The sequence below is a fragment of the Cibotium barometz genome, chromosome 6 (assembly GCF_041138505.1).
Source record: "Cibotium barometz isolate CiBa-2024 chromosome 6, ASM4113850v1, whole genome shotgun sequence".
In the NCBI taxonomy this organism is placed as follows: Eukaryota; Viridiplantae; Streptophyta; class Polypodiopsida; order Cyatheales; family Cibotiaceae; genus Cibotium; species Cibotium barometz.
The window spans coordinates 51,158,724-51,185,401 of NC_141051.1; the positions used below are offsets into that span (position 1 = coordinate 51,158,724).

A 26,678-nucleotide genomic window follows, 5' to 3' on the forward strand; every position below is an offset into this window, starting at 1 on the left:
GACCAGAGTGCACCAGGCAGCCCAGCTAGGGCACCCGGCTTGAGTGTCACAGACATGTTCCAGCAGATGATGCGAGCAATCGCAGACCAGACAACCAAGTTGGATGAGCAGAAGGCGCGGATTTTGGCTCTGGAGGAGCGTTCTCGCTCTCCAGCGTCGCGTTTTCCATCTCCTCCTCCCTCTCCTTCCGTATCCCAGATACCAGATCCTCGTCACAGGGACCCTCTCGCGGGGTCACAACCGCAGCCAAGCTCCTTGCTTGAGATGCAGATGCGTGCATTGGAGATTCGACAACGAGAAGACGACGCCATGCGACGAGTGGAACACGAGCGTTACCTCAGAGCTTTGGACGCCAGATTGACACCGGCGGCGCCCTCGAATCATTTTCCCGAGAAAATGAATTTCAGTAAGTATAATGGTAAACTCGATCCCACTACTCTTTATTCATGGTTACATCAATTTGAAGCTTACTTTGCCGCAGTTAGGAAAACAGATATTGACAAAGTGATCTTAGCTAGTTGGTACTTGGAAGGTGAGGCCATTCCTTGGTGGACTCAATGGGCTCATGCCCACACCAGAGCAGCTTATGTGTGGGACGAGTTCGTCCGCGACCTTAAGCAGCGGTTTCTACCGCCCCACTACCTTGAGCGACTCGAAGACGAGTTCAGGGGAGCGCGTCAGAACGCGCAACCAGTCCTTCAGTTTGCCAATAAAATTTCGACCTTGTGTCTGCAATTAGGCTTATCTGATACGGACAAGAAAGGGCAGTTTTTGTATGGCCTGGACACGCAAATCCAATGGGAGGTGCGTATGTTTAGGCCAGCCACCTTTGAGGACGCACTCTCGCTTGCGCAGAGTGCAGAAATGAAACACAATGGTGGCAAGCCCAAGACTTCCCAGCCGGCTTCTCCCAAGGCTAACGCCTCGGGGGGCAAAAGCCAGAACCAGACGGGGTCTTCCCCAGGACAAAGCCCGGGAGCCTCTGGCTCCAAGAACTCGAACAATGCGTCTAAGCTTACTCCAGACCAGAAAGCGGAGGCAGGCAAGACAGGTGGCAAGTTGAGTGCTGAGGAGCTTTCTCAGTACAGGAAGGAGGGTAGATGTTACTTTTGTCACACAAAAGGACATACTTCTCGGGATTGTCCGAAGAAGCCTCCAAAGGCCGCCGCCGCCTCCACAGCTTCCGTGGTGAGCACAGCTCCCACACAGACCCCAGCGGCTACCCCTAGTTCTTCAACCCCCGGTGCTTCAGTTGGAGCAATTATTAGCCGGGAGCTCGAAGATAAGCAGAAGGGCGCCCATGACCAGGAGTATGAGCGCAACGAATTGCTCAAGTCCTTTGGCTACATAGGTGGCCAGAGGGTCGTTGTCTTGTTTGACAGCGGCAGCACGGAGGATGTGATCACGGAAGAGGCCGCTAGGCGTGCCCGTTTCGAGCTGACTCCAGTGGACAAACAGGTTGAGGGTTTTAGCACAGGTATGACGACGAGCATCAAGTATGAAGCTCTAGGTGCTAAGTTAGTGATTCAGGGCATAGAGTTTGTGCGTGACTTTATGGTTGCCCCTCTTGTAGGAGCAGACATAATTTTGGGTATCCAGTGGTTTCACAAGTTTCTTCCTGATGTCAAGTGGGACAAGCACACGTTCCAGATTGATCGGAATGGTCAAACACCCCGGTGACCATTAAGTGTGAGCCAGGTATTCCAAACTTTCCGCTCATAAGCCACTTGCAGGCTAAGCGAGCAGTTAGGAAAGGCGCACAGTGTGCGATGATTTACATCCAGACAGCCCAGACGGTGGCCAGTGCTTCCGAGAAGTACTCGGTTCTCCATGAAAAGTTCCAAAAGATTTTTCTTCGGGACAGTCTCCCTCCCCAGCTCCCCCCGTCCAGACCGGAGGATCACAAGATTGACCTCCTCCCAGGCTCGGAACCCCCGAGCAAGTTTCCGTATCGCCTTTCTAAGGCAATGGAATCGGAGTTGGACCGCCAACTCCAAGAATTGTTGCAAGCTGGCTTCATCCGCCCCAGCGTGTCGCCATTTGCAGCACCGATCTTGTTTGTCAAGAAGAAAGATGGGTCTTCTCGGTTGTGTGTCGATTATCGTGCACTCAACAAGCTGACTATCAAGAGCAGATTCCCAATGCCCCGAATTGACTATATTCTCGAGAGGCTGAATGGAGCTAAGGTGTTCTCCAAACTGGATTTAAAGTAGGTACCACCAGGTACGGATTGTTGAGGGGGACATCCCCAAGACAGCTTTCCGTACAGAACGGGCCCACTATGAATTTGTGGTTATGCCATTTGGATTGACGAACGCCCCAGCTACATTTAACCGCATGATGATGCGTATTTTCCGGGAGTTGATTGGAGTGTGTGTGTTCATATTTCTGGACGACGTACTCATATTTTCAGCTACAGTTGAGCAGCATGACATTGATGTGGAGAAAGTCCTTAAGTTGTTGGAAAGCAACGAGCTCTATGTCAATGAAAAGAAGTCAGAATTTTATCTGTTCCAGGTACATTACTTGGGATATATAATTAGTGCTGAAGGCATTCGACTTGATCCGGCTAAAGTGGCCGAGATTGTTAACTGGGAAGTACCTCAGACCGCTTATGACATTAGATCATTTGTGGGTATATGCCAGGCATATTCCACCCACATTGACAAGTTTTCTGATCTCTCGGCAGACCTCACCGATCTGCTAAAGGGAGTGAAAACAAGAAGGCAAAAGATTCGAATGACTCCACAAGCGTTGGAGGCATTCCAGAACCTCAAGGTGGCTTTGTCAGAAGCGCCTTGTTTAGCCCTTGCCTCGTGGGACGAACCATTTCAAGTGATCACCGATGCGAGTAACATCGCAATTGGAGGTGTATTGCAACAGAATGGTCATCCAGTAGCTTACATGTCTCGTAAGTTACTGCCCGCCGAAAAGAACTACTCAGTCTATGATCGTGAACTCCTAGCAGTTATTCAGGCCTTGAAACATTGGAAACATTTCCTGTATGGCCGTGACTTCGAGGTTCGCACTGACCATCAGGCATTGCGCTGGATTCAGACGATGCCAAGTGCACAGTGGAGTGATCGACAACACCGCTGGAGTCGGATATTCCAGCAGTTCGGTGGCATGATTGAGTACCTTCCAGGAAAGGCCAATCCAGTGGCCGATGCTTTGAGCAGGAAGGGACAAGTATCTGCGATTCAGACCACTAGACTTGACCTTGTTGGTACAGGACTAGAAGACATGAAGCACACGTACGCGGATTCCGAGGAATTCGGTACACAGTGGGAACAGGCATTGGATGCCACAGGACCATGTCATTTTCTGATACGCGATGGTTGGCTTTTCTACAAAGGCCGACTATGTGTCATGAAGTCATTCCGGGCAGCTCTTCTCCATGATGCCCATGATGCCATTACAAGTGGTCATAGGGGCATGAATTCGACTCTGGAGAAATTAGAACGGCGATACTATTGGCCAAAGATGAGGCGTGATGTGTTTACATATGTACAACGCTGTGACATTTGTCAAAAGATGAAAGCTCCTCGTGGAAAGAAGATAGGGTTGTTACAGCCTTAGCCAATTCCTGAGGGTCCTTTCCAGGACATTTCGATGGACTTTGTCACAAATCTGCCTCCCAGTCCGAGTAAGCGTAATACGCAGTGTTTAACTATTGTTGATAGGTTCAGCAAATTTGTTACGCAGTGTTTAACTATCTGCCTCCCAATGTGACCGCCGAGGATGTTGCCCAGCTATTCATTCGGCATTGGTACCCGATTGGCGGGATTCCTAGGACCATAGTGTCAGACCGAGATGCCAAGTTTACCAGTCATTTTTGGAGGGCATTGTTTGATAATTTTGGTACTAAGTTGAATTTTTCCAGTGCATTCCACCCACAGACAGATGGCCAGACAGAGATATACAACCAGTTGGCCTTTGATGTGCTGAAGTGTTATGTCCACGATCAGCAAGGTAAGTGGGAATCGTTTTTGCCTTTAGTTCAAGCTGTTTTGAATGACTCTTTTTCTTCAGCTATTGGCAGGACTCCATATGAGGCAGCGTTTGAAAGGCCTTTCCAGTCGTTGTTAACCAGGACTTCGTCTTCAGTACCGGAGGCGAACAGAGGGACGGAGTCTTACCAGGAGATCCTAGAGTCCGTTAAAGACAGATTGGCTAAAGCGCAAGAGGCCTACACTCGACAGGCCAATAAAGACCGAAGGGACATGAAGTTTTCGGAAGGGGATTGGGTGTATCTTCGGATTATGAAGCAAAGATTAAAGCAGGTGGGCAAGCGATGCCCAAAGTTGTCTTTCAGGAGCTTCGGACCATTTCCCATCCGGAAAAAGATTAATGAGGTGTCTATGCAGTTAAAGCTACCTCCAAGTTGGACTATGCACGATGTATTTCATGTCAGTTGGTTAAAGCCATATGCAGGTCCACCCCCTTCAGAGGTCAAAGACGAAGTGGAACCAGACATTATTGATGAAGCAGAAGTAATGGTTCCAGAACAGATCCTTCTGCACCGTTTCAAGCATGGCTCAGGCCGAAGACTACGACAGTTCCTCACGAAGTTTCAGGACCAAGGAACTCATGAAGCGGTATGGCTCGACAAAGAATTTTTCGAAGACTATCCGGCATTATTGACGGATTATTTGGAGGCTATGCAGCTTCCGTCAAGTTAAGCAGAAGGGGATGTCACGTGCATCCCGCACTTGGATGCCACATAGACATTTCTGTACAGAAGGTGCAGGACCTGGGATGGTGAACTAGTCCCATGTGAGCCCAGTCCGGGACGAGTCAGCCAGGGATCCATCTCAGTCGTCCGAGGTCAGGTGTGCATTGTCCTGCACATGAGTCCAAGGTCAGGTGTGCACTGTCCTGCACATGAAGCAGTGCCAGTCCGCGCTGTGAGTCTCCCTCTGGAATGATGTCAGATGCTCTGTGTATCTAGTTTGCAACTGGATGCCAGACCTCTGTGGGCATGTAGGTTTGCATGTAGAGATGGGGCCAGCCCATAGGGCTACCCCAGTGCGAAGGTTTGCACTTGTAGTGTGGGCATGGGGGAGGTGTAGAACCACCCCCAAGGAGCCAGCAGGGCCCAAGCTGTGCCCACCAGCCATGGCATGGGATGGAAGGGCTGTCGGCCAGCTTTAATGCTACTGGACAGGCAGCCGACAGGGCTAATACCCCTACCCAGCAGGTCGGCCAAGTGTAGGGGGCAGTCCCACACCTCTGCGCAGGGTGCCCAGCAGCCTGGTGCTGTCCCAGAAGGCATGCGCAGAATGGCCAGCATATTGCATAGTGTGAAAGCACATGATTACTAAAATACCTAGTCGTGGGGTTTTTATTAGCTGGCCGACTGGATGAAAGGGGGGAGTATAAATACTCCAGCCATTAATCATGGAAGTGATCTCATAATTCACCAAGTGCTCCAAGCAAACAAGGGCCAGGACAGCCAAGAGGTTGCTAAAGCAAAGGGGTGAAGGACTGAAGGTCAAGGGCAGGTTTTCCAGCCAAGAAAAGGTAAAGTATTCTGTATTTGTTTTCAGATTTACATCATTCTAATAAAGCAAATACACCATCCGTGGTGGGGGCCCTGCAGAGGGTAATTGGGACCCAATACTGTGTCCTCTCCATCTCCCCCTTCTCTCTCTATTTTCTGCACATCGTCTTTCAGTTTGTGCGTTAATTCCGTCGCGAAAAGAGTGCTGATTTCTGAGTTTTGAAGTACCGATCCTTCTCCGAAGCTTCCGCATATTACACTCAGGCACATGCCTGACATCATGGAGCATAAGCTGTGAGCCATCTGAAAACACAAGCCTCAAATCACCTCTACCAAGAATCTTGCATGCATGGTTGTCACCCAAATAAACTACTCCTTCATTGCCAGCAGTATACCTGACAAACAAGTCTCTGCAACCTGTGACATGAAAGGAGGCACCTGAATCAATGATCCATGAGTGCATACCATGACAATCTCCTGCAAGAAGTGAATGGGCATCAAGTGAAGACGTGAATAGGACTTCATCCTCACTGTCACCTGCATGTGACACATTGACTTCTTCAATTTTGACTCCACTTTTGCCCTTTGGCTTTACATCTTTGGCTTCATCTTTGTCTTTGTCTTTGCCTTTTCCCTTTTCCTTTGGATCATTCTTCCATTTGCAGCATTGCTTTTTGATGTGTCCCTTCTTGCCACAATAATGGCATTCCAAGTCCTTTTTGGAGCGGGACTTGCTCCTTCCCCGTTCTTGGCTTTTACCCCTTTGCTGGCATCTCCCACGTGCATTCATTGCATTGGACTTTCCAACAGAATTGTTCTTCCTGTTAATCTCTTCTTGAAGAAGAGCACCCTCAACATCTGCATATGACAGCATAGCATTCGAATTGCTAGTGGCTGTCCTGAATGTGTCCCAACTCTCTGGCAAAGTGCATAAGAGAAAGGTGGCTTTGAACTCATCGTCCATTGCCAACTTTACATTTATAACTTGGCTGACAATACCATTAAACTCATTTAGATGGGCTGCCATAGACGCCCCTTCCTTCATCTGAAGACCTATGAGTTTCTTCAACCAATACACTTTGCTTGAGGCACTTTGCTGGGCATACAAGTCCTGCAATCTGTGCCACATTCCCCAAGCTGTCTTCTCTTCACGAATGCTGAAAAGTAAAGAGTCTGACACAGACAACATGATAGTAGATCTTGCCAGCTCATCCATATCTTCCCACTCTTCAGCAGTAAAAGAAGCGGGCATTACACCCCTTTCTTTGATAGGCTTGTGCTGCTTCTTCTGGAGCAACACATTATAGCACTAGGTTTGCCAAATATCATAGTTATGTGAGCCTTCAAGCTTCTTGATGTGAAGCAATGAAGAGCTCTCACCTGTGGTTGCCATGGCAATATGCAACCTGTCACACAGTCAATGCCTGACTCCCTGCAAGATGTGCAAACACTGCACCAAAGCACACAAAGTGCTCACAGTTGTTCTCCCAAAGTTTATCTCCCACTGCGGAAGCACAAATGCAACTATACTCCCACTGTATGTGATGAAATCACCAAAATCTGGTTGCTGCAGATTTAGGACAGCACCTTAAATGTGCTCTGTTCCCCTTCCAAAGTACTATACAACAGTACCAAGTGCTCACCAATGATGCACCAAACTTGTACCGACAAGTACAGCAGCTGAAAATGAACCTTTTCTTCACTCAAATCAATGTGCAGCCATGCCAAAACTTGCACAAAGTTGTACCAAATCTGTACCAGCAAGTACACCAGCAATAAATGCTCTCTTGGCTGTCCAGATGAGTGAAAATCAGACTTTTACAGTTCCCACCACTGCATACAACAGTCCCGGACTGAAATTGAGCAAAAGCCCCTTGACTGCAAGTGGATTTCTGAGGATTCAAAGCATAAAAGTCTTGCCTGCTGCTTTGCCAAGCTCAACAAGCATAAAATCTTGAAAAGCCCCTTGATTTAAGATCAATTTCTGATCATACATGGTACATTAACGCACATGAAGGCATTCAGAGTGTTCACAGTGCTTCCCCCTGGCCACATATACATCCAGTACATAAAAGCCCCTTGATTTACAGGCACATTGAGTGCTTGACAGGCATCAACACATTGCCCAAAGCATCAAATGCGAGTGCCTGCATGCAAATCAACCCAATCGGCACAAAAGCCCTTTGATTTGCACATCAATTTCCTGCAATTTTGCCCGAATGTGAGATTTCTCACATCATACAGCATGTATGAATGCCCAATTGCACAATTACATCAAAAGCCCCAAATTTTGACATCCAATTTCTTGCAAATTGATCCTGATTGTGACCAATGTCACCCAATTTTGCCAATTTTGCTCAAAAATTGAGCAATTTGGCACCTGTACCTGCTCAATTGATAATTGTACCTGCTCAATTGATTGGATTGATAAGAAATTCCCAAAGAATTGAAGCAAATACCTCTTAATTTTTTGAATTTCTCTGAGATTTGCAGACTGAATTTTGTTGTTGCAGGAGAGGGGGGGGCGCACGTCTGATGCTGATGCTGTTGCTGTTGCTGCTCTGCAGTTGTACGGATACGCCTGGCTGCTGCTGCTTTGCAAGCGCTGGCTGAGCTTGGTATTGCTTCTGCTGCTACGGATACACCTGGCTGCTTGCTGCTAGTTGTACGGATACGCCTCGCTGCTGCTTTGCAAGCGCTGGCTGCGCTTGGTGTTGCTTCTGCTGCTACGGGCGCTGCTGCTGCTGTAGGCGCCTGGCTGCGCCTGGTTGACTGGGCAACCCGCTCAGCTGCCTGGCTGTTGGCTACCTGCGCTAGGCAGCCTGGGCAGCCTTAGCTGGGCTGCATGGACTGGGCAAGGCGACCAGTTGGGCACAATGGACAGTGCGACTGGTAGAGAAATCAGGGTACGACAGAAATCCGTAGGTATGACCAGCAGAATGGCTTTTGAACCAGTAGAGAAAAACAGGGTGCAGCCATCATAAGAAGAGGGACGGGATCAAGAATGCTCTGATACCAGTTGAATGGGAGAGTTAGGGTTAGGTTTTCATGTGGGAGACATACACAGAGAAGAAGGGAGAGAGTGAGAGTTGTGGGGATAAGTCAACTCATTGGAATGAGTGTGTGACTCCCCTATCACACATGTATATTGCACTAGTACACATAGTGCACTTAGTACATTAAAAGTACTAAGTGTACTATGTACTATAACTTATGAGCTTGTACACACTACAAGGGTGGGCATAATGCCTTTACCCCAACAGTTGGTGGCCCTCTTCTTCACATGTGGAGCACCACAGACTTGTGGCATCTTCAGCTTGCCTCTTCTTGGATGGATCTACCTCCTTTGTGGGTGTTTTTCGGCAAGTTTTGGTGGACTGTTTGCTACTGTCCAGCCCCTCTCTCTCAGTTTTGAGAGGGGGCTGCTTGTTCCTCGTACCTCGTCCCGTTGGAGAAGTGTTGGAGATTGGTTGTGGAGTGTTCAAATCATCAGTGGCACAAAGGCTTGCTTGTAGAGGTGTGCTATTGCCGTGGATATGGGTTTCCCCTTGGAGGAGGCATCTATCCTTGTTTCTCAAGAGCAGGTAAGGTTCCCTCCTAGTGGACAAGATCACGCACTTGCTATAGTGCAACAGACAGGATGGTTGCCACTGCTACTCTTTTACAAAGCAAGTTCATTTGGCCAAGGATTGCAAGACCAAAGGTACAGCCCAAGCCAGGACCAAGTTTTCAAAGTCATGCAATGATTATATACAAGATGATGACTCTGATACTTCTAGTGTCCCCAAGGCTGCAAAATCCAGGGAGGACCTGAATGGTCAGCTTCTATAGTTATATAAATAGTTCTGCCCCATGTGCTTCCAGCCAGAGGAGGCTTGTGGGCAGGAGAGGGGGCTAGTAGCAGCACCATTTTTGGTGCATGGGATCCGTGAGTCAGAGTTCCAAGCATTAAAAATATATGGCGAGATAAGTTCATTTTGGAGCTATGGACTGGATGTGTTCCACATCTATTGCTTGGTGTAGCAGAGATTATGGACCGGTTGAGTTCGAAGTCCATTGTCGAGGTTTTTTTTGGGACGTGATGTGTTCACAGTCCACTATTGGGGGATAATGGGCGTGGTGTTTCCAGCAGCTCATCATTTTATTCTTGGAGTTCACTGCATACTTGTGTGGGAATTTGGAGCCAAGCAAAGTTGCTTGCTGTTTGTGGTGGCATTTTGTTTCAAGGAAACAGGTTGGCGGGTGCTCTTTCCGAGGTGTATCCAGTACTACGCAATACTGGAGTGTCCATGGTTGCATCTTCATCAACCTTTGCACACTACGAGCTGCAAAGGGGGTGTTAGAAATTGTGAATCTCAGTGTATTTGGGGAATGCCTATTTATGGGTTTTATGCATATATCTCCTATTTAGTAGGTCGTGGGTTGTCGGCCAGCTCCTAGGGACAATCGGCCAACTTCCTAGCATCACTATAAAAGGGGCCCTCCCATATTCACTTGTTTATCATCTAACCTATTCACATGCACATGTTCTACACCATTTGCTAGCTGGTATTGCCATTGTAAAAGCCTCTTGCTACATAACATGATGTTCATTGTCTGATGTCTCTCTCTCTCTCTCCTTTGCTCTCCTATGCTTTGCTTCCGTATTGTGCAGCTTTATCATGGCTACCTCTGTATCTCTCACCTTTAGGTCTACATTTGACAATACACTAAAAGGCAAGGTCTCATTCTCCTAAAGATAATGACAGACTGTCTAGCACCACAAGGATTAAACATTACAAAGACTTCTCACATTCTTTTGCCAATCAAGGAAAATAGCAGAAAGAGAACAAGGGAAGATTCTTCTCCATAAAAGAGAACACGCCTTAGAATATATCAAGATAAAAATAGGTATGCCCACGGAAAACCTTCTTTACCACTGTCCAAAGCCTCCTGTTAGGGTTAGGGTGGAATTTTCTGTCAAAGGGTTGGAGATTGGCATCCCAATAATCACGCCAGAAGAATGTCGACAGCTAGACGAAGGCGGACCACAATGGTACCGAGAACACATGCTACTGTACCTCTGTTGTTACAGACCCAAATGCTTGCATTGCTGAAGTGCATGAGCAGAGGATTTACAGTCAAATCACAACAGTAGTACTAGCTTCATTGCACACACAAAAGAACTTCTGGCGACATCTTGTACAAAATATATACTTAGCTTTAACCTTTTTGTCTCCATATTTACACATAGGGCTTTGATAATTTTGTTGAATTCTATTACATGACATTGTGTATAGTAAGTTGCACTTTTAAGTCATCACCATGGTCTCATAAAAAGTGTTAGCTAGTTAAAAAGCATAAGACGATACAGAAAACTCATATAAACAAACTTCACGACTTACATTAAAAACCCCATTTACACTCACAACTGTAATGGGCCTCCTCCCATCCTCAGGTAGGTCCATACCAATCTTCATCTCATCAAGAGACCCATCTTTATACAACTTTTTGGACTCTTCGTAACTCTCTCCAGAGGGAGCATATGGGTCCTACAGAAATCATACAGATCAGTCACCATTCGAAGCACAACTAACATGTAACGCACTCATGAAGTTTGATTAATTTACAGAACCTCTTTGGACAGATTCTTCTTGAAAATTGCATCCAATATCATACTCTCAACAGCATTTTCCACCTCTTTCACCATTTTTAAGCGCACCTGAAAACCATCAGCAGCCATAAGTAATTCCATCTCAAGGGTAAACAAGAGTTCATCAAGAATGCAAAGACATTTATATGAAGTTCAATAAGGTGTTCAAGAGGCACAGTGCACCTTCTGTTTCATTAGCTGTATTGAATTGTCTACTAAATCCCGAATGATTTGGTCCACATCACGCCCATGAAAACCGACCTCGGTGAATTTTGTTGCTTCGACCTGAACTGGAGGAGGAGTATAAATGGAACCATTAGGAAAGCCAAAACTCTTCTGCAGCTGAAACTTTATATATCAATCCTTAGTGCAAAACTGCAAAGGCGAGAGTTAACCTTCACAAAAGGTGCATCAGCAAGCTTTGCTAGTCGTCTAGCAATCTCGGTCTTCCCACAGCCTGTTGGACCTATCATGAGAATATTCTTTGGCACAATCTCAGCCTTGACTTCAGGTGGAACTCGATGTCTCCGCCATCTGTTTCCTGCCCACCACACTCAGAAAATAAATCAAACAATTCCATAACACACACGAGGCTCGAAATTCACGAGACGAATAACTATACACAAGAAAGAAAAAGAAAAACAACTTCTAATCTGCTATTTCCTGATAACTAACATGAGACCACAAGAGTCTATGAAACAAAGGTGGATCATGCAAAATGCCATACAACAAACAAAAAGCAAAGCTGACAACTACATACTTGAGAGTGGCCAAAAACAATGACAAACTGTGGTTACCTACACACATGACACCACTAGCGTGTGTGTATAGATAAAGGGGCACCTCCTAGATATAACCATATATCTATCATTAACCTCAGCAAAAAACCCTGAGATCAAGGATACACTATTTGACAGAAGCATGTCAACTCCAGATGTGGCTTCCTGTCTCCAGGTGAACTTGTTTTATGTCTGGTGACCATCACCCAAACTTCATCATCTATCCTTAATCCTGCAGGTGAGTGTGGCCTTAACAGCCACTGAGGAAAAAGATTGCTCCTGTGTAGATTTATGTAACCCTAATTAGGGTTTTCTGACATGTTCTGCAAGATCCTCTTGTTGTAGAAATGAAACTCTGATGCTGCCTCTATGATGCTATATCAAAATGGAATGAAAAAATGTGTTTGCCATTGATTTCAAGAACATGATATGCAAAGGTCGTAACTGATCACCTATTGAAACAAGATCTGTGAAGCATAGATTTCCCCGAGGAGAAAAGTCCAATCTATGACTTCAACATTGTATCTTTGAGATCCCAGAAGGGTCTATAGTATCTTGGAAACACAATCAATACAGCAGGTCTTGTTGCATCTAAAGAATAAAGATGTGTATTTTAACCTTGATTGTGTTTGCTTTTCCCCTAAAATGTAAAGTAGTGACTTCATCCAGTTGAACACACATTATTTTCAAGCCTACAAACAGCAGTGGTCCAATACATACTCAAAGCCACAGCCACAGCGCGTTTCGCATCCTTTTGTCCAATAATATGTCGATCCAGCATCTCAACCACTTTCGTAGGTGTCAAGTTGTCAGGGACTGGTTGTTGAATGCCAGCAGATAACAACAATCAAATGCATTCAATTAAAAAAAACGGACAGTAGCTGGAAATAGTATCATAAAAAAGAAAGGAAACCCAAAAGTATGTCATTAATACAGAGTTTTAAACCTGGTGCAACTGCAGGCACGTCCATCCTCAAAAGTTCACTATCGTCTGCAGATGCTATTGCATGTACTGCTTTACCCCATCTGTCAATCAGAAAAGTCTTTGCATCAAATATACAGGTGACCTGCTTGACAAAGAACCCATACTAGGAAAGCCGCCCATTTGACTTTGCCTCATCTTTGATCAGATAAACATTTTTGGACAAACAATAAATGGCCAAAACAAATAACATGTCTATCCCCCCAAATCAAAAGATGAATATACATGCTTATCATTTTTTACCTTTTTTGTCTTAGGCATACAGGTTTGGAATAGAAAGAAGCGTCTATCTGTCCTCAAATGCAAGCCTATAGCCACAAGCCTGCATCTCCGTTGTTGGGGTAAAGGCATTATGCCCACCCTTATAGTGTGTACTAGCCCATAAGTTATAGTACATAGTACACTTAGTACATTAAAAGTACTAAGTGCACTATGTGTACTAGTGCAATATACATGTGTGATAGGGGAGTCACACACTCATCTTGATGAGTTGACTTATCCCCACAACTCTCTCTCTCTCTCCCTTCTTCTCTCTGTGTGTATGTCTCCCACATGAAACCCTAATTAACTCTCCCATTCAACTGGTATCAGAGCTTTGGCTACAGGAGATCCCTGTGGTAGAGAGTGGTAGGGTTTCTACATTGAAGAGCATTGGTATGCACAGCGCTGGACTTTGGCGTGAGCAAAGCACAGGGCAGATGTGCGCATGCAGGCAGAGCCGATAGCCTGGAGTAGAAGCGCAAGGAGTAGGCGTGTGCTGTCTGTGTGAGCGTTGAACGCTAGACGCCTGGCCACAAGGTGTAAAGCCACTAAGCAGAGGCCTTTAGGTGGACTCCATGGGGAAGCGTGTAGCGCTACTAGGCGAAGGCGAGCGGCGCTCAGCAACGAGCCAATACAGGCGAACACGCCTACGAGCGAGTATCCGTAGTGCGAAGGGGAGGCAAGCGAGCGAAGAAGAAAAGGGCAGCGGTGCTTCACCAGCGCGCGCAACTGGAGGAGTCGTGCGCCGTGCAGCCGAGGAGGCTGTGCGTAGAGGAGGACTGCGCGGAGTATGTGAAGGAGGTCGAGCCCGTCACCTGTCAGCTTGACTCCACGCTACAGAGTTCGCAACGTTGCCCTGCCGTGATGCAAACGCGGCGCTTCTCCTTCGACTTCACAGAAGGCTACCTCCTAGCCTTGTCCGTGACAAAGCTACAGCAGCATCTTCACGACCCCCTTCAACCTCGTCCGTGACAAAGCTACAGCAGCATCATCACGACCCCCTTCTTCCTGCAATCAGCATCGCCTGAGGAGTCCTTCACCAGAATAGCAGCAGCATCATCAACCCTTTTTCCTGCAACAAAAAGAAAAATCAGAAATTGCAAAGGTACTTGCTTCAATTCTTTGGGAATTTCTTATCAATTCAATCAATTGAGCAGGTAAGTACAGGTGCTAAATTGCTCAAATTTTGAGTGAAATTGGCAAAATTGGGTGACATTGGTCACAATCAGGATCAATTTGCAGGAAATTGGATGTCAAAATTTGGGGCTTTTGATGTAATTGTGCAATTGGGCATTCATACATGCTGTATGATGTGAGAAATCTCACATTCGGGCAAAATTGCAGGAAATTGATGTGCAAATCAAAGGGCTTTTGTGCCGATTGGGTTGATTTGCATGCAGGCACTCGCATTTGATGCTTTGGGCAATGTGTTGATGCCTGTCAAGCACTCAATGTGCCTGTAAATCAAGGGGCTTTTATGTACTGGATGTATATGTGGCCAGGGGGAAGCACTGTGAACACTCTGAATGCCTTCATGTGCGTTAATGTACCATGTATGATCAGAAATTGATCTTAAATCAAGGGGCTTTTCAAGATTTTATGCTTGTTGAGCTTGGCAAAGCAGCAGGCAAGACTTTTATGCTTTGAATCCTCAGAAATCCACTTGCAGTCAAGGGGCTTTTGCTCAATTTCAGTCCGGGAATGTTGTATGCAGTGGTGGGGACTGTAAAAGTCTGATTTTCACTCATCTGGACAGCCAAGAGAGCATTTATTGCTGGTGTACTTGCTGGTACAGATTTGGTACAACTTTGTGCAAGTTTTGGCATGGCTGCACATTGATTTGAGTGAGCAAAAATCTCAATTTCAGCTGCTGTACTTGCCGGTACAGCTTTGGTACATCATTGGTGAGCACTTAGTACTGCTGTACAGTACTTTGGAAGGGGAACAGAGCACATTTAAGGTGCTGTCCTAAATCTGCAGCAACCAGATTTTGGTGATTTCATCACATACAGTGGGAGTATAGTTGCATTTGTGCTTCCGCAGTGGGAGATAAACTTTGGGAGAACAACTGTGAGCACTTTGTGTGATTTGGTGCAGTGTTTGCACATCTTGCAGGGAGTCAGGCATTGACAGGTTGCATATTGCTATGGCAACCACAGGTGAGAGCTCTTCATTGCTTCACATCAAGAAAGTTGAAGGCTCACATAACTATGATATTTGGCAAACCCAGTGCTATAATGTGTTGCTCCAGAAGAAGCAGCACAAGCCCATCAAAGAAAGGGGTGTAATGCCCGCTTCTCTTATTGCTGAAGAGTGGGAAGATATGGATGAGCTGGCAAGATCTACTATCATGTTATCTGTGTCAGACTCTTTACTTTTCAGCATTCGTGAAGAGAAGACAGCTTGGGGAATGTGGCAAAGATTGCAGGACTTGTATGCTCAGCAAAGTGCCTCAAGCAAAGTGTATTGGTTGAAGAAACTCATAGGTCTTCAGATGAAGGAAGGGGCGTCTAGGGCAGCCCATCTAAATGAGTTTAATGGTATTGTCAGCCAAGTTATAAATCAAAAGTTGGCAATGGACGATGAGTTCAAAGCCACCTTTCTCTTATGCACTTTGCCAGAGAGTTGGGACACATTCAGGACAGCCACTAGCAATTCGAATGCTATGCTGTCATATGCAGATGTTGAGGGTGCTCTTCTTCAAGAAGAGATGAACAGGAAAAACAACTCTGTTGGAAAGTCCAATACAATGAATGCACGTGGGAGATCCCAGCAAAGGGGTAAAAGCCAAGAACGGGGAAGGAGCAAGTCTCACTCCAAAAAGGACTTGGAATGCCATTATTGTGGCAAGAAGGGACACTTCAAAAAGCAATGCTACAAATGGAAGAATGATCAAAAGGAAAAGGGCAAAGGAAAGGACAAAGACAAAGATGAAGCCAAAGACGCAAAGCCAAAGGGCAAAAGTGGAGTCAAGATTGAAGAAGTCAATGTGTCACATGCAGGTGACAGTGAGGATGAAGTCCTATTCACGTCTTCACTTGATGCCCATTCACTTCTTGCAGGAGATGGTCATGGTATGCACTCATGGATCATTGATTCAGGTGCCTCCTTTCATGTCACAGGTTGCAGAGACTTGTTTGTCAGGTATACTGCTGGCAATGAAGGAGTAGTTTATTTGGGTGATAACCATGCATGCAAGATTCTTGGCAGAGGTGATGTGAGGCTTGTGTTTTCAGATGGCTCACAGCTTATGCTCCATGATGTCAGGCATGTGCCTGAGATCAAGAAGAACCTGCTTTCTACTGGACAGCTTGATGATGCTGATTATATTACCACATTTGGTCGTGGAAAGTGGAAGATTAGTAAGGGCTCACTGGTTGTTGCCAAAGGCTCTAAGGTGGACACTCTTTACTTCATGCATGCAGGTGTTTGTCACCATGCTAATGTAAATGCAACCGAGCTGCCGGAAATCTCTATGTGGCATAGCCGGTTGGGAGTCAAAGGAATGGAGCAATTGTCTCGTTTTGGTTACTTGCCTTCTCTAAAGTTTTCAAGTTTTCAGTTTTGTGAGCATTGTATATATGGCAGGCAACTCCAGTGCCCCCACAAGAAAGCTCTTGGACAGAAAGATGCTCAGTTAGAGCTTGTGCATACAGATGTATGTGAGATGCCTCAGCTTTCTTTGGGAGGGGCAAAATATTTTTTGTCTTTTATAGATGATGCCACACGCAAGGTGTGGGTTTATCCTCTTCGTTTGAAGAGTGATACATTCTCAGTGTTTCAGAAGTTTGTTGCTCATGTTGAGAATCAAACTGGCAAAACACTGACGGCTTTGCGTTCCGTCAATGGTGGAGAGTATATGTCCAAACAGTTTCAGGACTTTTGTGATGCTAAAGGCATCACGAGGGAGCTCTCTACTCCTTATGATCCTCCACAAAACGGGACAGCAGAGAGGATGAACAGGACCATTCACGAGAAGGTCCGTTCTATGTTGTCACATGCTGCGTTACCTCATGGTTTTTGGGCTGAAGTTGTTATGACAGCCGTTCATCTTATAAACAAGTCACCTAACACGAGGCTTGGTGGGAAAGTGCCAGAAGAAGTATGGACAGGGAAGCCTCCGTCCTACAAGCACTTGAGAGTGTTTGGTTGCGTTGCGTACGTGCACATACGCAGGGAAATGCGCACCAAACTTGATCCTAAGTCTCACAAATGCATATTCCTAGGATATGGTGACAGAGATGAAATGGGGTATAGACTTTGGGATCCCGTGAATAGAAAGATTATACGCAGCAATGATGTCATTTTTTATGAAACATGCATGTATAAGGAGCCTGCAAGGCAACAGGAGCCTGGCAGAGTCATCTTTGATGATGATGGACATCATGGACAACAACCAAGGGCTGTAAATCAGCCATTACAGCAGCAAAACCAGCCCTTAAATGGTGCTAAAAATGGTCCAAATGGACAGCCAGAGATGGCAGAAGATATCCCTATGGATATCCCACAGTTAGAGGAGATACCGGGCATGATTTTTCAGCCTTATGGCATGGAACAGGAGCCACCAATAGGTGATATGCAGGCTGGACAGCAACCTGCAAATGATGGTCATTGGGTACGGAGGTCCACAAGACCCTCCAGAGCCCCTGACAGGTTTGTTCCAGGGGTTGACTACTTGATGCTCACTGACTGTGGGGAGCCCTCATGTTATAAGGAGGCTTTACAGAGGGCAGACAAGGCTCTTTGGGAGCGTGCCATGAAGTCAGAGATGGATTCTCTGCACAAAAATGGAACATGGAAGTTGGTGCATTTGCCTACAGGCAAGAAGGTTTTGCCATGCAAGTGTGTTTACAGGCTCAAAGTTGCACCTGATGCAAAGCCAAGATACAAAGCCAGGTTAGTGGCTAAAGGCTTCAAGAAGGAATATGGTGTGGACTTTGATGAGATCTTCTCTCCAGTGGTCAAAATGACCACACTTAGAGCTATGTTAGCTTTGGTTGCACATGATGATTTGGACTTGATTCAGATGGATGTGAAGACTGCTTTTCTTCACGGTGATCTCCATGAGGAGATATATATGCAACAGCCAGAGGGTTATGCAGTGAGTGGAAAGGAGAAGCTTGTATGCAAGCTGAAAAAGAGTCTTTATGGGCTCAAACAGGCACCAAGGGAATGGTATCATAAATTTGATACATTCATGAAATCCCAGGATTTCAGGAGAAGTGACATAGATCACTGCTTGTACACCAAGAAAGCTTTGGATGGCAGTCTATTGATCCTCATCTTGTATGTTGATGATATGTTGATTGCCGGGAAATCTCGTAAGGAGATGGATGCCTTGAAGAAGAGGCTGCATCAGACCTTTGATATGAAGGATTTGGGTGATGCAAATCACATTTTGGGTATGCGGATACTTCAGGACAGAAATCAGCATGTGTTGTATTTGTCTCAGAAGGAATACATTGGCAAAGTTTTGCAGAGGTTCAATATGGACGGGGGGAAGAAGACTAGTACTCCTTTGCCTCCATATGTGAAACTCAGTGCTATGGACAGCCCACAGTCGGATAGTGGCAGGGCTGATATGGCCAAGATTCCGTATGCTTCAGCTTGTGGCAGTCTCATGTATGCCATGGTTGCTACTAGGCCGGACATTGCATTTGCACTGGGAGTGGTTTCTAGATACATGGCCAACCCTGGCAAGAAGCATTGGGAAGCACTGAAAGGTGTCATGAGATACTTGAAGGGCACACAGGATATGTGCATTTGTTTTGGCAAACAGGATGCATTAGTGCATGGTTACACGGATTCGGATTATGCCGGTCATCCAGATAACCGGAAGTCTACTACCGGTTATGTGTTTACATTCACAGGAGGTGCTGTGTCATGGATATCCAGGATGCAGAAGTGCACTGCCTTATCTACTACAGAGGCCGAGTATATTGCAGCCACAGAGGCTTGCAAGGAGGCATTATGGCTATCTCGGTTAGTGGTTGATTTGGGTTATACAGGGGATATTCCATTGTTGCATTGTGACAGTCAGAGTGCCATCCAGTTGGCAAAGAACCCTGTCTTTTATGCAAAGACGAAGCATGTGGATGTGAAGTATCACTTCATCAGAGAGGTGATAGAGAACAAGCAAATTCAGCTTGTTAAGATTCATACGGATGACAACCCGGCTGATCTGTTGACAAAGAGTTTGCCTCCGGAGCGGTTTGCTCATCGCAGACACTTGATGGGCATTGGATGAGGCCCGTTTCAGCCTTGATATGGCCTTGTATATTATCATGTACATGCTGATTTTTTTTTTTTCCTTCATTTAAGGGCACTTTGCCTTTAAGTGGGAGGTTGTTGGGGTAAAGGCATTATGCCCACCCTTATAGTGTGTACTAGCCCATAAGTTATAGTACATAGTACACTTAGTACATTAAAAGTACTAAGTGCACTATGTGTACTAGTGTAATATACATGTGTGATAGGGGAGTCACACACTCATCTTGATGAGTTGACTTATCCCCACAACTCTCTCTCTCTCTCTCTCCGTTCTTCTCTCTGTGTGTATGTCTCCCACATGAAACCCTAATTAACTCTCCCATTCATCCGTGAAGATCCATCTCGTACTCTGGGGCCAAGAGCCTCCCAAAACTAGGGTGCGGGTGGAGATCCTAGCCAAGAGGAAGTCCTTCCAAGGATCGCTGCCAGGAAGAAGGCCACGAACTATCAACTTGCCCAACAAGGCGCGGCTCTTAATGGAGGGGCCGATGCCCAGGCCCCACCTCCGTCGTGGTTGAATGATCACTCGCCAAGCTACCTTGGCGTGAGCAGGCCTCCCGTCGTTGCCAACCCAAAGAAAGTTGCGGATCAACCACTGAACCTGACCAATGCAAGCCAGGAGAGGCCCAGCAAGAGGTGATGTACCACATGGTGGCGAGAAGAACCTGGTTCACCACCATGACCCAGCCAGCTAAGGAAAGCTTGGTTGACCTCCAGTATAATAGCTTCTTCCGAATGCTCAGAAGTAGAGGGGCTAGCTACTGCTCCGAGAAGAAATCGATACCCACCTGGAATCCAAGATAACGAACTAGAGTGCCACTCCGGATCCACTAATTGGACTCCAAGTCGGGGCAAGTGATGAGCCAACCCAGAATCCACATGACTTGTGCCAGTTGATCTACTCTCCAAATGCACGGCAAAAGATCTCTATCCCCTCTCTGGAAGTTCCCCTCATCTCCGAAAAATTATGCTGGTGTGTCATCAGCAAACTCTGAATCAAGCAGTTCCTCCTACAGGCAGATGGGAAGACGCAACCCCATGGCTCTAAGCAGCGAGAAAACTACTCATGGCCTCAGCAACAAACAATAATAGATAAGGTGCCAGTAGACAGCCCTATCGGACCGAGCAAGAAAACAAAAATCTATTGCCTCTGGCTCCCTGAATGAGAACCTAGCTGTGTCAAGCCGAGTAGAGCCTAGAAACACCTCAGACCCACTCCTCAAGGAATCCCATCCGGCACATCGTCCCCTCCAAAAATCCAGAGTCTACCCTATCATAGGCTTTCTAAAAATCCAGAAGGAGAACGATAAGATCCTACTGCCTCAACCTGGCCGAAGCAATCGCCTCCCGAAAGTGAAGAAGTTGTCCAAAATGCTCCAATCCCGGACAAAACCCGTTTGTGTGCCATGGATCAAATCGGGGAGGCAAGGCTGCATTCTTACCGGCTGATGGCCTTGGTTAGAATTTTGTAGGCGGTCCCTAGGAGCGTGACGGGCCTCCACTCCCGAATCTCCAATCTGTCACCACCCTCATTGGGAATCCAATGGATCAATCCCTCTGACAATCTCTCCGGTATGGCTCCTGTGATCATAGTCTCATTGAAGGCAACTTCGAAGCTGCCTTCCATGAGATCCCAATGTTGGAGAAATAAGGAAACCAAAACCCCGTCTTCTCCTAGGCATTTTCCCCTAGGGAGTGCCGTCATAGCCTCCACAAGCTCCTCTGCAATAAAGGCTGTCAATAGGAAAGTCTGGAGAGCGGGAGGCACCTGTTAGCAGTCATCTCCTGTTTGTATCATATTACACTGTAGGGAGAGAAAACCAATCATGTGGGCGTGCCTGCCCGTATGAGGACTCTCTGGTCATATTCCTGTTTTCCCCATTTTCCCAGTCATGGGGATGTCGTTTTTCCCTAGACAACTTGTAGGCCAGGAGGGGCCACCTTTGATGCTGGCCGACCAGGTATTTTTCTGGTCGTGGGCTGGCTGACTGGCCTACTGCTGGCCAACTGGATTTATTCCTAGTCATGGGCCATATTGGGGCTGCCGGCCCGTTTTAAACAGGGCCGACTGCAGCCCCAGCCCATATATATTGGGGCTCTTGCCCCCCCACAGTTTTGTATAGGATATACTTGTGTATATAGTAGAGTTCGACACTACGTCTCCTCTCTTGCTCTTCTACAATTTTATGCTCTCTGATTGCTATCTCATTTCCGCTGCACATTCTGACATGGTATCAGAGCCCCAAGTGGCTTGAATCTTTGAAGACAGTGAGAGCTTTTGGGGTTGCTGTTTTTGGTGCTGATTGGAGAATATTTGGGCTGTACGAGACGTGGAGAAGCGGGTAGAAGGCGGGTGTCATTGCTGGACAGCCACCTTGCGAGAAAACACAGCCTCTTCTTCAAATTTTTTTCCCACCCACCCTCCCTTCACAAGACCACGTGAACCCCTGATATGGCAGATTTTCTTGAGATGGCGGAGAAACCTGTGAAGATCCCCCCACCCTCCCGACGTTCCCAGTGGACTAACAATTGGACGGGAACAACTATGGCATTTGGAAGGTGATGATAAAGTCTGTATTGGAATCTTATGATTTGGCTGACTTCGTCTCACGATTGGTGTTTCAAGGCCAGATCCGACGGAGGACTCCTCTTCACTATCAGTCAAAGAGCGGGAGGCCCAGGCACAATTGTGGGATCGTGTCAATGCCCATATGCGCTCATTCATCTTTCTTAATTGCACACCCCAAGTGATCAATCATATCAAACACATTCGTATGCCACCAGACCCGCTCACGCGCGTCCAGCGCCTGAGAGGATAGGGGGGCACCCGTGAGGAGAGAGCGAAAGGAATCTATAGCAATGGCTCGCACATGGGGGGGGGATTCACAACTATGGATCCATCCTGGCCTCGCAACTTGCGGATCCCTCTGCCTAAGTGGGCCTCCTATCTCAAAAAAATCTCTAGTGACCCTGTCTCAAGCTCAGTACGGGCTCCTCTCCTGCTCTCGGAAGCCAGCCAATTTGCTCTGCACTGCCTCCTGTAATAAACTGTTGACCTCTCCAAGGCCTACGTCCAAGGCTCTTGCTGAACCAGAGTGAAAATCTAGACTCTCCCAAATCTCCTCTATCCTATTGCATATCCGGAGTCCTAAATCACATAACTCTCACTTATGTAGCTTTTACCAATAAAAGAAGCTATACTTATTGGATTATTAACTTATAAACCTTAACCCTTATAATCAGCCTACTTTTCCTAATACCTCGGTGCCTAGCCTCGAGATTAGATCGACTAACCCTACGGTTAGCATCAAGTACATAACAATCAGCCACTTCTCCATATTCAACATCTATTCATACTCCGCCAATAGAAGGACCAGCCCTTTCTCCTCCTCCCCTTTCTAGCATCGAGATGTCTTCCCCAAGATCTAGCAACACAATCACTTTCTTACAGATAGTGGTGGCGAGCCTACTTGGCATTATAGACCACCTTTGTGGTTATTTCCCCCTCCCCCCATTGTATGAGATAGCCTTCTCCTCCTATAGCGGCCAGCCAGAGGAGAAGTGCATCCTACCCTTTGTTCATCTTGATTCTTGACTCACGTTTCCCTTCGGAGACGGATTTGTACTTAGCCATTTGGTTGTTTTTCTCGGTAACTAATAAAAGGATCTTTTTCCCAAGAAAAAAATAATAATTTTATACCAGTACTCACAACTTCTCATCTCTAAAGATAGCTAAAGCCTTGGGGCTTTACATCCATGCGTAGTAGTTTCAAACAAAGGGGCTCATGCTCAGCTATGGTGGCCCTGACCGTGTACATACTCAAGGTTACTTAGAACATTTGCCTTTCTTGATTACTTCGTTAGATGGTGTGGATGAGATCTTGGGTGTTGGATGGAGAAATGAGAAGCAATGCTAGTCGAGAAATGAAAAGCAATTCTAAACTAGCACACCAATAAGATATATATTTTAGCGCAGTCGCAGAAAATGGTCATCCAAGCCGGAACCAATGGTAACATGATTCCTTTCAAGTCACTAAAGAGTCGTGCAAGGAGTTCAATCTAGTCTAGTTTATGTTCGAGAATTCAAGCCTTCTTTCGATCTGCTTACCAAGGAGAGGTATGGCTTTCTTGAGCAATTTTCTCATTGCATTGCAAATTGTTGATGATCCGCCTAGAGATCATGAAATTGATTTGGTTCTAGGCAATGCTCCTCCCTTCAAAGCTACTTATCAAATGGGACAATTTCATCAAGAAGTCGTCGAACGACGAGTCCAAGACCTCTTGGAGCATGGACTCATCCGCACTAGCAAATCACCTTTTGGCACTACAATCCTCTTGATAGAGAAAAAGGATAGCTCTTACAAGATATGCATCGCCTATAAAGCACTTCATAAAATTATCATCAAGAATCAATTCCCTATTTTACGGATTCTTGACATTTTTTATCACCTAAAGGGAGCTACTACTTTCAGCAAGATGGATCTTAAAAGTGGATATCATCATTGGCCCGGATTTCAGCCCGCACTCCGAGCCTTGGAGGCCCGTGGCCGCAGAGCGCTAGATGGATCTTCATAGAGATGCAAGCCCGTGGTTTTAGTCCTGTTTTTGAGGACATATTCGCAGCCAGTCTACTTCGTGCTTGGGATCATCTCAGGCCAGCCCTCAAACAGATTGTTCTAGTGGCCTCAAAGGAGCAGCTTCGGCAACCTTTGATCTGGAACCCCTTGATCCATTTACCCAGTGGCCACATGCTAGGGGCCCGCGACCGCACATATCCTGGGCGCCTTGAGCATGGGACCAGCCAGGTCTCTTGGAGATTGGGTTGCACACAAGCAGTTACCACGGGAGGAGCAAGAGAGAGGCCTGACAGGGATCCGAGGTAGAGACAGGCTCAGCATCGACATTGACTCAGCTATTCCTCCAGAGTGGCTGACTCCTATTCCAGACCCGACCCCCCCGATATGGCTAGGTGTCATAGTCACATGAAAAAGCATTTCTAGAGTGAGAAACTCCAAAACACAAGAAACGTTTCGAAACGTTTTAGAAACTCCTGATTTTTTTGGTTTCTCAAAAAAAAAATGTTTCTCAAGGTTAAAAGTTCCTATTTTTTGGAACTTTAGCAATGCAAAATTATATAGAAAAAAATCCAAAACCTTGGCGTTTCTTAGCCGAAGGCCGAAACGTTTTGCCCTGAAACGTCAAAAACCCCGAAATGTTTCTGGTGACTACGCTAGGAGTGTTCACCAGACACGATATTCTCGTGGCGGTTATGGAGCAGATGAGGACAGTTGTCTACTCACTTTTTCTATTGGATTACATAGAAGATTAGAGAGATCAGAGCACCCCTTGGAGGATTTCAGAGGCTGCACCTTGCAGAGGGTGAGGGTGATTGGTTTTCGGGCACTTGTATGGCACATAGATCCAGCACCGGCCAAGGTGGCTAGGGAGAGATTTTGGCGGTTATGGATTTGGGAGTGCCGACCTCTCACGCGGTTGCAGTGGGACCCTGCAAAGTGGACGTGGCATGATCCCACAGATCGGGTGGAGACTTTGGATGCCCCTTTCTTTGCATATACACCGAGGCTCAGCCACAAGATCCAGATGTCGGAGATAGATGGCACATTGGCAACAGTAGCACACTGGCAGTCTCAGGGCCTATCACAGCGCTTCCTTTCAGATTTCTAGAAGAGGCTTTGGGACAGCTTTCGGCCAAGGAAGATCACTCTCTTCCTCTGGTTGACGGCACACAGGAGTCTGGCAGTGGATACTTGGCTGGCAGTCGAGGGGCGGCCAGCAGCTTGCCCGAGGTGCAACCACCCCCAGGAGTCTCAACGACATTGCCTTTGGGATAAGGCTCAGAAGATTTGGCAGCGGATTCTCCGCATCTTTGCTATGGACATGGCATCAAGCCGGATTATCACTTGGGGTAGTGTCGCTTGGGCCACCAAGGCTAGAGTGGTCAGGACTTACGAGGAGGATGGCCATGCCCTTCAGGTCTCCCACCATCGTATTGCAGTAGTACCAGTCACATCCCCACCTGCAGGTGTTTGGCATCCTGGCTCATGCCAGCGTTGGGAGATTTGCGGTAGCATAGCAGCCTGGCACATCTAGCATGCTAGATGTAGCGAGGCCATCGAGGGTACCCACACTCCGCTGGCTGAGACCATCAGGAGCATATGCCTCGACATCTCATTCACACCCTCTGCAGTCAGTGGGGGAAGCTGTAGGGAGATTCTGACTGCATGCGGAAGCGGCAAGAAGCCTTCTTGAGACTTTGGAGGCTAGGCGATGACCCCATTTGGCACTACAGACCACCTGTGTGGTGGTTTCTCCCCCCTCCCCCTTTTTGAGATAGCCTTCTCCTCATAGAGCGGCCAGCCAGAGGAGAAGCACCCCTCCCCCTTATGATCACTTGTTTCCCCTCCACCTGTGTGGTGGTTTCTCCCCCCTCCCCCTTTTTGAGATAGCCTTCTCCTCATAGAGCGGCCAGCCAGAGGAGAAGCACCCCTCCTCCTTATGATCACTTGTTTCCCCCCTTATATGAGGCGAGTTTGTATTGAGCCCTTTGTGGTTGTGCTTAGCCCTTTGTGGTTGTACTTATGGACTTCGTCTTGGATCGTGGGTTCAAGCCCGTCAATGAAGCTGTGAAGCTGGTCAGAGGGCTAAGTGTCTCTATCTCGAGAGCCAATTTTTGAAACTCAGAGATGTACGCGGCCACGGAGCTAGTTTGACTCAGGCGGCGGAGAGAAGACCTAGCATGAAAGTTCGCATTTGTAGGCTCAAAAGCCTTTGTTGGGGTAAAGGCATTATGCCCACCCTTATAGTATGTACTAGCCCATAAGTTTCATAGTACATAGTACACTTAGTACTTTTAATGTACTAAGTGCACTATGTGTACTAGAGCAAATATACATGTGTGATAGGGGAGTCACACACTCATACTGTGAGTTGACTTATCCCCACATGTCTCTCTCTCTCTCCCTTCTTCTCTGTGTGTGTCTCCCACATGAAACCCTAAGTCTCTCCCTTCAACTGGTATCAGAGCACCAAGGGAATGGTATCATAAATTTGATACATTCATGAAATCCCAAAAATTCAGGAGGAGTGACATAGATCACTGCTTATACACCAAGAAAGCTTTGGATGGCAGTCTATTGATCCTCATCTTGTATGTTGATGATATGTTGATTGCCGGGAAATCTCGTAAAGAGATGGATGCCTTGAAGAAGAGGCTGCATCAGACCTTTGATA

The 26,678-nt window shown here is 46.7% G+C and overlaps 1 protein-coding gene across 1 annotated transcript in view; it reads right to left on the reverse strand.

Moving 5' to 3' along the window:
* Nucleotides 1-26,678, reverse strand: part of LOC147637847 (uncharacterized) — a 112,508-nt gene that overhangs the window by 11,030 nt on the left and 74,800 nt on the right. Inside the window, exons 2-7 of the mRNA XM_086799686.1 lie at nt 12,861-12,940; nt 12,635-12,730; nt 11,531-11,676; nt 11,319-11,420; nt 11,118-11,204; nt 10,888-11,034 (exon numbers count right to left, since the gene is read on the reverse strand). Coding sequence (XP_086655812.1) covers nt 10,888-11,034; nt 11,118-11,204; nt 11,319-11,420; nt 11,531-11,676; nt 12,635-12,730; nt 12,861-12,940 — 658 coding nt within the window. The remainder of the gene's footprint in view (nt 1-10,887; nt 11,035-11,117; nt 11,205-11,318; nt 11,421-11,530; nt 11,677-12,634; nt 12,731-12,860; nt 12,941-26,678) is intronic.